We start from the raw sequence: 12,430 nt of genomic DNA, 5'->3' as shown, positions 1-12,430 counted from the left end.
TGGGGCTGGGCTGGTCTCAGTGGGGGCAGATGACAGAAGGAGCAATGGGCTCAAGCTGCAGCAAGGGAAGTTGAGGTTGGATATTAGGAAAAACTCTCTCACTACAAAGGTGGTGAAGCGCAGAGAGGCGGTGCGGTCTCCATCCTTGGAGGTGTTGAAGACCTCGCTAGACTAAGCCTTGGCTGGGATGATGGAGTTGGGGCTGGTCCTGCTTGGAGCAGGGGTTGGACTAGACGTGACCCCCTGAGCTCCCTTCCACCCTCATTGTCTCTGATTCTGTGAATTAATGCTGGGACCATCAAGGCTAATTCCAGGTAATTGCCATTCATGCCGTGTGTGTAAGATCGGCCAGGCCTGTTCTGAGACCAGTGAAAACCCCACCTTGAATGAAGCTTTCTGTTTTCAGCCCTCCTTTCATTTGGAGAGTGGAAAGCTCATGCCTTGTATTCGGCCTCCTCAGTCTCTCTCCCCTCCGGGCCACGAAGCCTCCCGAAATGCCTCCGGACAGCACCACGCAGTCCCCAGTGATGGAAAACTCATGGAAATCAAGGCATTGAGGCAGGACATTTGCCTCCTCAGCCTCGCAGGGTCTCGTTGCAACGAGGATCGCCTTGAACACGCTCCACCTGTGCCCACCGAAGGCGGGCTTGGCCCCGAGGTGGCCGGGCCGGCTGCACGAGGGGCACGGAGGGTCCCCTCTGGCACCGAGGACTTTGTTTCAAACTCCACAGGGATGGCTGTGGGATGTCGCCCCGGGCACGGTGCTGGGTCCTGGATCCCAGTCCTCGTGGTGCTGGTGTTGCAGCAGCGGTGCTGGAGTTTGCACCCTGCACCTGGCTCGGAGCTCCCCGTGCACCAGGCTGCCCTAGTCACCCTGCTCATTTAAAACCACTGCTCCCTGGTAGTTCAGGAGGCGCAGGAGAGGTCTGAGCTAGGTCTGCCTCCCAGTGCACATGCGGCATTGCCCTTGTCTGCACCGTCTCGCCGCACCGCGCTGCCCACCTCTTCTGGGGTCCTGCAATTCTCTTGACTGTGGCCTGACCCGCATGACCTCCTGTCACCTGGGGGCTGTTTACAGCAGCCCAAGTCCCTGCCGGGTGTCTGTGCTGCCCCAGCCCCGCGGGTGTTCGGGCAGCCCAGGCCAGAGCTCTCCTGGGCTCCGTGGCGCGAGGCAGCTGGGGTGATTCGCAGCGAACGACCTCCAGATCGAAAGGGGAAAGGGGGGCAATCTTTTTGGCAGACTTACCACAAGTTCGCCCAGCAGCCCCCCCGAGTGCCACCGCCATCCCTTTCCACTGCCCAAGCTGCTGCTCTGCTTTCTGCTCCCTGCCCTGTGCTCCCAGACTCATCTGCTGCTCTGCCTTCTGCTCTCTACCCGTGCTCACTGACTCAACTGCTGCTCTGCTTTCTGCCCCCTGCCCAATCCTCCCTGTCTGACCTGCTGCTCTGCTGTCTGCTCCCTGTCCGGTCTGCTGCACCACTTTCTGCCCCCAGCCCTGTGCTCCCTACCCAGTTTGCTGCTCTGCTTCCTGCTCTCTGCCCTATGCTGCCTGCGGTCTCCCACGGGCCTCACCCAGAAGCAGCCCGTACCACTTGTTTCACCCATGCCAGAGGTGGGCTAGGCCCGTCCCAGATGACAGAAGAGCTGATGATGGCAAGGAGGAAGGGGACTGCTGATCCAGGAGTGGGCTGCTGTGCGGGCAGCTAGGAGACCTGGGTTCAGTTCCCAGCTCTGCCATAGCCTCTCTGCGCAGCCTTGGGCAAGTCACTTAGGTCGACCTCTGGCCTCCTCCAAGTCTCACCTAATCCTCCAAGGGGCCTTATCAAATCTGCCCAAGCACCCACTGCTCAGGCCCAGGGCTTGGAAAGCAAGACCCTCAAGCAAGGCAGCATCTTGCTGGTCTCACCCCTCAGCTGGGGGGTGTGCTGAGAGCATGCACCTAACACCTGTGCCCTTGGCTCTGGACCTGGAAGTCAGCACCGAGACAGCTGGGAGTGCACGAGGCAGAGGGAGAGTGAGGACCGTGGGTTATGCATGGACGGAAACCCAGGAGGGAAATGCTAAGCCCTGCCTTGGCTAGGCATTTTGCTCCTGGGATGTAGGTGCTGAGGTATGGGCAGCCTGCAGACACACGGGCACACTGCTGGCTCCTGATCAGCTTCTTGTCCCCTGTCCCCCCAGGGCCTTTTCTGCAGAGCTCCTGCCCAGCCCGTCGCCCCCGGCCTGTCCCGGTGCAGGGGGTTGCCCCCTCCTCAGTGCAGCACTTTGCTCTTGTCCTTGGTGAAGTCTGCAGAGTCTGCAGACGAGCCAGGAGGGGTGTGGATGGATCCCAGGAGGGTCAAATCTGATGGAGGGCGAGCGGCTACCGGGACCTCCAAGAAACACTCCCATGGGGCCAAACCTAGCAGGAAAATTTGTCCCTGCGCCTCTGCGGTCAAGCCAAGCTGTGCTCGTGGCCTCTGGGTCGTTTGCTGGGTTTCCCTGGGATCCTTCAGCTGCTCTAGGAAGACCTTGCTTTGTTGTCCAAAGGTTTGCATGGAAAGACTGGGGAATGTGGGGGCTCAGAAGGTGGATTAAGGGGCCTGCGTTTAACTCCCTTCCCTTCCCTGCCACTGACTCTACTGGTTGACCTTGGGCAAGTCACTTAGGGACAAAGATAGCAAGGTAATGAGGCTTCCAAGTAGGAGTTAGACTCCCAAACCGTTCTCTGGATTTGGCAGAGGGAGATGGAGACCTCAGGGTGTTTAGGTCCCGAGGTGCTGGGGGCTCTCCATGCCTGGAGGAGAAGCCTGTGATGGTATCTGGGTCCCTGGGGATGCCAGCTCTGCTGGGCAGGTGCTGGGCTGATGTCCTGAAAGTCCCACGGCCCCTAAAAGGGGGACAGTCTTCTCCCAGAGAAGCTGGTGGCAGCTCCGGGCACACTTGTCTTGTCACGCACCCGCCAGCGTGCAAGGGCCTGGTGTGTCAGGGTGGTGCAGGGCTCCCTCCCCAAAGCTGGCTGCAGCGTGATGGGTATCGGAGGCAGGCATGATGTGGGTGGGTGCTGTCCTTCTTGCCCCCACCTGGCTGGTGCCCTGGGGCATGAGTGCTCAGACCCTGCTCTGCCCTGAGAGAGACTTGCAGTAGACACGGCTCCTGCCTTGGGAGGCTCCTGGCTCTGTCCAGCCCATTCCCCCCGTTCCTAGCTGGACGCGGTGAGGTGGGTCCCTGTGCCAGCCCCAAGGACCACAAGCTCTGCACGGCAGCTCTGCTGTGCCAGCGGAGGAGGTGAGGGCTGCAGCTGAACGTCTGAGCTGATGGCTGGGAATCAGACACACAACAAGGCATGAAGCTTGACGGTCTGGCCGTCCGTCCATCCATCCATCATTATCCTAATTTCTATATCTACCTATACATTTCCTTCCCTTATCCCTCTCTCCCCATAATTTCCATCCATCCACCCACACATCCACCTCTCTCCCCTCCACCCCTTCAACATTCATCCCTCATCCACCTCCTAGCATCCATCCATCCATCCATTCCCAGAACATCTGTCCATTTATCCATCCATCCCTCATTGACCTAATTTCTATATTTACCTATACATTTCCTTCCCTTATCCCTCTCACCCCATAACTTCCATCCATCCATCCATCCATCCATCCATCCATCCATCCATCCATCCATCCATCATCATATGCTCTCCCGATCTAAAAAGCTATCCACCCATCCCCAATTACTTCCTGTGTTTACCCATCCACTGATGCATCTATCTATCTATCTATCTATCCATCTATCTAACCACCCTTCCCAGGTCTTCTTCATCAGGGCAGACTAAAGTGAGTCTCGGCGCATGCAGCTCCAGGCAGCGAGGCCCGAGGGGAGCTGGGTGCAGCCAGGACTCAGGGGCTGAGGACAGGAGATGCTGGCTGTCCCTTGGGAGGAAGCTGAGAGACTCGGGACATGCAGGACCGGTGTGAGGCCAGCGGCTAGGGGCAGAAGGGAAAGCTGTGGCTCCGCTGGTGCATCTGGCTTCCACCTTGCTTGCCATCCCCTTGCGTCTCCCAGCATTGCCCTGGCTCGGGGCAGGGTGGAGGCACCAGCCGGCCCATGCACCTGCTGATGGGGGGCTCCTTCTAATGCATCTCTTGCCCCCTTTCTTCCCACCCCGCCGCCCCATTTCTCTCTCTCCCCCTCCTGCTTCCCTCGCCTGCACCTCCTCTTCCCCTGCCCCGGCCTAGGTCAAAGTCTGGTTCCAGAACCGGCGCACCAAGCAGAAGAAGGACCAGAGCCGGGACTCAGAGAAGCGCTCGTCCTCCAGCTCCGAGTCCTTCGCCACCTGCAACATCCTGCGGCTGCTGGAGCAAGGCAGACTCTTGTCCGTCCCGGCTGCACCCAACCTGCTCCCCCCCGGCGCCGCGGCCCTGGGCCCCGCGGCCGGGAACGGCGCCGGCCTGGCCACGTCGGGCAGCACGTCCCCCGGCGTGAGCAGCGGGAACAGCCCCCCCGGGACGGGCGCCTTCAGCCTGGGGGTCCCGTCTCTGGCCGCGGCCTCGTCCCCCCGGCTCCCCGGCACCCCGCTATGCTTCAGCGGCCCGCTTCTGGGCTCCCTCCACGACCTCCCTAGCGGCTACGGACTGGGCAGCTCCGCCTTCGAGCCTTATACGCGGCTGGAGAGGAAAGACAGTTCGATACCCAGCAAGAAGCCAAGCCCTTAAATAAAGCCGAGTGTCAAAGCGTTTCCCCGTCCCGCCCCCGCCTCCATGCACCGTGTTCCCCCGTCTGCCCCGCGTGGGGCTCCTGTTCTGCAAGTGGGATGTCAAAGACCAAATGTCCAGGTGACACGTGTGTGTACGTGCGTGTGTCTGCGTGTTCCCTCCGTGGAAGTAAACACACGGCTCCAGGCACCCCCCTTCGTTCAGCCCTCACCGCTGCACCGCGCTGCCTGAGATGCTGCTGGCTCAATAGGGAGAAGTAGAGGCCTGGTCCTTTGCGGTGGGTCCAGGGGGCAGCTGGGAGGGTTGGAGGTTTGCTGACCCCGTGGATCAGATGCTTTTGCACTTATGAGGCATCTAAGTGGACTTAGGTAGCTAAGCACGGCCCTCTTCCAGCTTGTCAAGTCCCTGAGAAGCAGCTCATGCAAGAGGCAGGGAGGGGAGGGTCTTCTTACTTCTCTCTGCTTCTCTACCATGGATCTGAGGATGGCGAGGTGCACGAACGGGGTTTCAGGGGCTTGGGCAGGCTGGACTCAAAGAGCAGCAAGGCACCTGCAGTCAGGCAGACACTCTGGGGGTGAAAGTTTGTGCCCGCTGCTCTCTTCTCCCACTAGCCAGGGTTTCTGCGCCCCCATGCAAAGCACCGTGGAGTGCATTTGCTGTCACCATCCGCTTTGCTTGCTGCCAGGCTCAACCCTGGGTCCACGGTGCCCCTCTGCCCCTGCAATGGGGATGCTTCAAAATGCTGGGGAAGTGGATGTGGAAGAGCGTGAGTCCTGAGCTGGGGGCAGAGACCTGGGCAGGTTGCCCTCCCATGCCTCAGTTTCCTGTCTGCAAGGTGCTGTGGCCTCCTCGGGGGCGTAAGCGCAGGACTCGGGGTCTGCTGTGCTTCATCTTGCCTTAATCTGTGATAGCTGAGTCCCAAGGGCTGACGGCAGGGCTGGGCTGGTCCATGCCCAGACATCTGAGCAAAAAGGGGTGTCCAGCATGGCAGTGTGAAGACCGGGCCCTCTCCAGATCATTGCATCTCACCTATCCTGGCGACTGGCACCGCCGGCACTTGGAGAAATGACACCGCTGGGTGCGAGAGCCCTGGAGATCCTAGACATCACCATCTAATGACAAAACCAGCTCTCCCCTCTCTCGGTAATCACCATTCGGTGGGGCGCACAAAAACCCCATGCCCCATGTCTGCTTGCCTTGCACCATTGGCTATAAGGGCATCCCAAGCACGGCTTGACCTGCCACCAGCTCAGACCCCACTCACATTACCATGCGGGGGAGTTGGGTCAAGAGACTCTTGGCTTCATGGCTGGGACCTTGGAAGACAAACCCTGAGACAATCAGGGTCAGGTCCAATCACAGAGACAGCATGAAGTGAGATCCTTCAATCTTTAACTCCCCTGGGAGATAGGCACCGAGGGCGTGGGCTTCCTGTGGAGGACGTGGGTCTAGTCTTTCAGGGAGCCCTTTTACAACCATCCTGAGTCTCTGCAAGGTTCAACAGTGTTGGGGGGAGGCTGGAGCTCTTGATCCTCCAGAGACAGCACAAGCTGGAAAGCTTCAGAAAGGCGCTAAAAGCAGAGCCGGCCGGCGAATAGCTTCCCCCTGCTTGTGCTCAGTCATAAAAAGGATTTCTCCCAATAACCATGTTCCAGGATTGGTGCTAGAAATGTTTCCTCACTGGAAACCCCCAAATCTTTGAGCGACCAAGTGAAAGCACGAGGAGAACTCGGTCTTTTTGTCTGAGCAGCTCCAGCTCTAGCTTTCTCGGTGCTTTTGCAAGCACAGCAGGCAAAGCATTTCCAGAAAGAAGGGAAATAGCCCCAAGAGGCTTCTTGGCATCCTGGGATTCTGGGATGATAACCTCCAGGGGGGATCAAGGCACCAAATTCACATCCAGGTCCAGGGCTGGGTCGGGTCTAGTTTCTGGTTTGGCCAAAGGCTGGAAGCAGGACACGGGCTGTCTGCAAAAGTCAGCTCTAGGGTTGGGTTTTCGGAGCTGCCGGGACCTGGGTTTGGGTTCTGGGTCTGGGACACGTAGCGGAGACGCAGGCGCATCTCTCCAGGCGCTGGCCGCTTAGGGCCGAACCAGCCGATCTTGTGACCCCCCCAAAGGCACTGTGGGCAGAATCAAAGTCACCCTGTCCCCACTCCCGCCTGTCCTGATTGCCGTGACCGGTGCAGTAGCAAACCCACCGCCCAGGCCCGCGAGTTCCCTCCAGTGATAGCACGGCCCAGGCTGCTGTCTGTCTGCCACGTCCTGGGACGAAGTAAAGAGAGGCAGAGGGAGAAAGCAGGTGAGTGGGGGCCACGTGGGCGGGTGGGCAAGCGCTGCTGTGAAAGCCCATCAGCAGGGCACGGCGTGGGATCAATCCTGGACCCCCCTTGCCAGCCGCTCGGCCAGGCTCCCTTGCAAATCTGCTGGGCACTGAGCTGCCTGAGGGCAGGATCAGGCTCAAGAGCCCTTGAAGAGTCACAGGTGCAGCTGCCATCTCCCCTGGTCAAGGAGGGCCCCGATCCTGGCAGCCCCCTCCTCCTCCGGCAGCCCCTGCTGCTGTCAGTGGCTCAGGGTTCAACCCACGGTGTACCACCCAGGACAGCCCTCCTTGATTCATCCCCCCCAGGGACTTTTCCTGCCGTTGGTGGTGGATTTGGAGCCAGGAGCACCCCTGTACTCCTTCCTGCCATCACGCACCACTGCAAGCGATGGCTGAGGGTTGCTAGAGCCCCCGGGGGCAGCACAACCCCTTTTTCCCTTCCTCTTTGAGCTCAGTCCCATGCCAAGGGGGGGTTGTGCTATCACCCCCGCTCTGTGCATAGCTGGGGCCTGGGTGGCAGATGGAGGCCACAGAGCTGTCATGCTTCCCCATGGTGCCGTGGCTCTCCAGCCGCTATAACTGGGGGGATTTGGGGGGCATGAACTGAAGATAGAAGAGTTGGCAACTATCAAATATTGCAATTTAGGGCCTAGCCAGGCCTCTCCCACTAGAAAGGCCTCTCTTTCAGGAGATAATGAAGCTACCGGGGACCATCCCTTCCCAGAGCGGGGTAGTCATTTCTTACCATCCTACAGAGGACAGAGCAAAGGACCTGATAGTTTACTGTAGGGCCTGGCCACCGAGGTCTTTGAAGCAAAGCTGGTCAACATGGGTGCATCTACACATGCATTAACATGCTTTAGTTAATGCACATTATATCTAGTACCTCTATTGTGAGGTACCAAGAAAATATGCATCCGTCTATCTTAATAGACCGCATTAACTAAAGAACATGGTTTTAAAGTGACGCTTAATGCACATTAGCCGATTTGAATACACATTAAAGCGTCACCAAAAAACCCCACGCTACTTAATTAATGTGCATTCAAATCGGCTAATGTGCATTAAAGTGCATGTGTAGATGTGCCCCACATTTCTAACCATCAAAAAAAAAGGCTTTTCAAGCCAAATGCACCTTCTCCTGGGCAAAACATTCCAGTTTTGCAGCTAACGGTGCAACCCAAAACCAGGCATGGTCCAGTAAAACTATCGGCTTTATGTCTAATGGAAAATAGATGTTTTTAAAACCAAACCTGGATTTCAAAATTGGAAATGCTCTAAGTTTTTGGTCCTCTCCAGCTGGCATGTGACAGTGAGCGATATCTGGGAGAAAAGCTGAAAAATCTCCCAGCCACACACCTGTTGGCACGTTTTGTACCTGTTCTAGGTAAAGGCCAGCGCTATTTTTTTTTTTTGCTAAGGATTTTATGGTGCTTTTCACACAAGCAAATCCAAGCCAAATGTATACCCTCCGCTCTGCGCTGGTTGGGTAAACCCCTGCCAAACGTGGGTCGAAAGTGGGTTCAATCCTGGCACTTTCAAGCCCCAGACCCTGAGTCAGAAAGGGTGCATATATCTGAGCTTAAAGTGAAGCATGTGATTGAACGCTGGTCGGATCTGGGAGCCGAGAAGCAAGCTCCTGCTGCTAACGCTAGACAAATAGCCCAACCGCTGCTCCCAAAAGTAGACTGTTTTTCTCTATGTGGACGGGTCTCTAAGGGGGCGTGTGAAAGTAGGCAGCGTGTTCCCCTCCTCCAGCTATTTGGCAGGGAAATATTTAAAATAAAATAATTATTTAAAAACCAAATGCATCGCTGAGTTTTGTAAAAAAATCTGACTTTTCCGGGACATTGGAGTGAGGGCACGCGTCACCTTCCAATGCACTGTATTAATCCCTGCAAACTCGGCCTCGCCACGCCCATAAGGTAGGAAAGTATCGTTACCCCCAGTTCATAGGTGGGGAAACTGAGGCACAACAGATTGACTCGGCCAAGGGAAGAGAAATCGAGGGTGGAAATGTCTGCCTCTCCTCCGAGAGCAGCTCTCAGCCCTGTTTAGGTTTTGCAAGCAGAACTGTGTTCAATTCTACTGTGATAACAACCCCCCAGAAATGCAACGGTGCGTTCACTCTTTATCCCCCCTTTTTCCACTCGCCCTGTGGGCAGCTGCTCCAAGGCCCATGTCACCGTGAAGCTTTTTGGTTGAGCACACCTAAGCCGATCCATTGCTTGTCATTTATTTCCTTTGCTTTTCCCCCAGCTCGGTTTGCAAAGCGCTCCCCCAGCAAATCTGCAACTGGGGACTTAGACCAGCCAAACTCTGCCTGCCGCCGATCCTGTGCATCTCCCGCGTCATGGCTCTGGAGCAGAGTTTTGCAATTTGACACAGCCCAGGACGGCACATATGCATGAGCAGATGCAGTAAAAAAACCCCAAACAATCCTTATGGCCACAGCATGTCCAACTGGACTGGAAATACCAAGGAGATCTGAGGCCTCCAAAGGCTTCTTTTCACTTAGTCTAAGCTAGGGAAACTCCCTCCCATCTCGCAAACAGCTGAGCCCCCATCGAGTGGGGTGTTTCTTGTGTAAATGGGAGAAAGGGATGGCTTTCACCCCATGTGGGACCCTTGGTACTTGCAAAGGGAGCTAAAGAGCTTCAAAATCCCACAAATTCGTCCTCACCACATCTGTTCTCAGTGGGGGCAGGTGACAGGACAAGGAGCAATGGGCTCAAGCTGCAGCAAGGGAAGTTGAGGTTGGATATTAGGAACAACTTTTTCACTAGGAGGGTGGTGAAGCACTGGCTCTCCAGAGACCCCATCCTTGGGATTTTTTAAGACAAAGCCTTGTCTGGGATGATGCAGTTGGGGCAGGGGGTTGGCCTGGGTGTGACCTCCTGCGCTCCCTTCCCACCCTCCTTGTCCACGATACCATCTGTCTTTAGGGGAATTTGAGACGTCATGATCAGATGCCACCTCCCCTCCCTCCCAGCCCCCTCCATAGCTTGCTTTTGAAAACGTTATTTGAGGGCAGAGAAGCCCTGCAACAGCTTTGAACAAAATGGCAGGTTTTCCCCCAAAAAAATTCGGCAGGAAAACAGCTGGTCTCTATTTGTACAGGATCTTCATCCCAACCCATGGACGGCACCGACGCTTGGACCTGAGGGCAGAGGCACACGCCAAAGATCCCCATTCAAACGTGTCTAACTCAATATGTCAATGAGCTGCCATTAAACACCAGGCCTCCAAGACATAACCCATGTCCCTCCTGCTTACACACACACATGCGCGCACACACACACACACACACACACACACACACACACACACACACAGAGTTTTAATCATCTTGAACTCCGGAGATAAATGAGATGAATCCTGGACACTTGATCTGAACGTGCATCGTTCGCCACAAAGAGAAGTCCTGCGGGTGAAAGTTGAACAAGTCGTGTGGCTTCTCATGGTTGATAAAAGTGATGTCTGCCGGCTTGGTCTTCCGTCACTTCCAGTGTCCGAGTCGTGTCGCCCCGTCGAGCATCACAGCGCGCTGTGTGATAAAGACAATCGTCCTCGACAGCGAGGGGCTGCCGCAGGAGGACACGTGCACGGCTCACCACGGCATGGTGCGGCTGTTATTCCGTTGTGCATTTCAGAGCGGCAGCAATGTTCCTGACCCCCATTTTCTTTTTAAGGGGGAACCCTTTAAAAGATATCGTTCACGAAAGTGTTCCCCCCGACACACACCTCCCTTCCCCTTTTCACTGATCAGCTCTGCCAAATAGCCACAATTTTGCAAGTCGGAAAGAGACCGCGTGTTGTCAAAGCATCCCAGCAGAAGCACCGCCGCCCCGTGCTCCCAGCACCCTCCTGCAGCTTGTCCAGCCTCGCACAGCCCCGGCCCTCCAGGGAGTGTGAGCGCCGTGATTGTGCTTGGACCCTGCCACGAGGCACATGTGTCGCACGCCCCCCCACTGCACCATGGCCACCACTGAACCCCCAGGGGCTCGGCGGCAGGAGGCCCTGGGGCCCAGGCCTGTGCTCAGATCCCTGCACCAGGAGGAAAGCTCTGTCTGCTGGGAGCTGTGACCCACACGCACAGTTTTGGCTCTCTGCACAGGCATTCACAATCTCCCTCTTCACACACACACACACACACACACACACACACACCAGCTTCCCCCACCAACATTCGCCTTCTTCCAATACATACACATGCAAAAACACCTACTTGTCCAACACAATTGTGCACCTGCCTTTTGACACGCAAGTACACGCACATGTGCACACAACCATCTGCTTCCTCCACCAATGCACACCTTCTTCCTGCAGACACAAAACCGCTTACTTGGCCAATATAACTGTTCACCCTCCCTCTGACTCGCACACTCTCGACCATCTGCTCTGCCCCATTTCTTCTTACCATGTCCCTCTGTTTACATGTGCACACACACACAGTTACACAATGCTTGACTCCTCCAGCACACACAGATTGCAGTGATTGACTCCTCAACACAGTTACACAATGGTTGATTTCCTAACTCACACACAGTTGCACACTGATTGACTCCCCAGCATGTACACAATTATTCACTGATTGACTCTTCTGACACAGTTACACACTGTTGGACTCCTCAGCACATTCACAATTTGTGTCAGGGGAGTTGATCACTCACAGACACAGTCATACACTGATTGACTCCCTAACACACTCATACACTCCCTACAGTGATCAACTTCTCCAGCACACACATACACAGTTACACAGCGATTGGCTCCTTCAACACAATGTGCATGCACAGTCACACACTGATTGATGCTCTAACACACACACACACACTCTTACACAATTATGAACTCCCCCAACACACACACTACAGTGATTGACTCCTACAACAAACACACACACTTACACAGTGTTTGCTTTCCCTGACACACACCCACACAATTACACAGTGCTTGACACACAAACACACATGCACACACACACTTACACAATGTTTGACTTCCCTGACTCACACACACAGACACAATTACACAGTGATTGACACACAAACACACTTACACACACACTTTCACAATGTTTGACTTCCTTGACCGCCCCCACACACAATTACACAAGGTTTAACTTCCCTGACACACACACTGTTACACATCGATTGACTCCCTAACACACACACTTACAGAATTATGAATCCCCCCAACACTCACACTACAGTGATTGACCCCTTCAACAGACACACACACTTCCACAACGTTTGACTTTCCTGACAAATACAGGCACAATTACACAGTGCTTGACACACAAACACACATGCACACACACACTTATGCAATGTTTGACTTTCTTGACACACACACACATGCAATTACACAGTGATTGACACACAAACACACATGCACACACACACGTATGC

At 55.6% G+C, this 12,430-nt stretch overlaps 1 protein-coding gene across 1 annotated transcript in view; it reads left to right on the top strand.

Moving 5' to 3' along the window:
- VAX2 (ventral anterior homeobox 2) overlaps positions 1–4,820 on the top strand; it is a 49,204-nt gene extending 44,384 nt beyond the window's left edge. The window contains exon 3 of the mRNA XM_090034668.1: positions 4,222–4,820. Within this exon, the coding sequence (XP_089890794.1) occupies positions 4,222–4,698 (477 nt within the window). The 3' untranslated portion in view covers positions 4,699–4,820. The remainder of the gene's footprint in view (positions 1–4,221) is intronic.
- The last annotated feature ends 7,610 nt before the right edge of the window (positions 4,821–12,430 follow it).

The sequence above is a fragment of the Crocodylus siamensis genome, chromosome 2 (genome assembly GCF_052110815.1).
Source record: "Crocodylus siamensis isolate JL-2025a chromosome 2, ASM5211081v1, whole genome shotgun sequence".
Lineage (NCBI taxonomy): Eukaryota > Metazoa > Chordata > Crocodylia > Crocodylidae > Crocodylus > Crocodylus siamensis.
The sequence above is the reverse complement of the archived record's forward strand: the minus strand, read 5'-3'. Positions and strand labels throughout refer to the sequence as shown.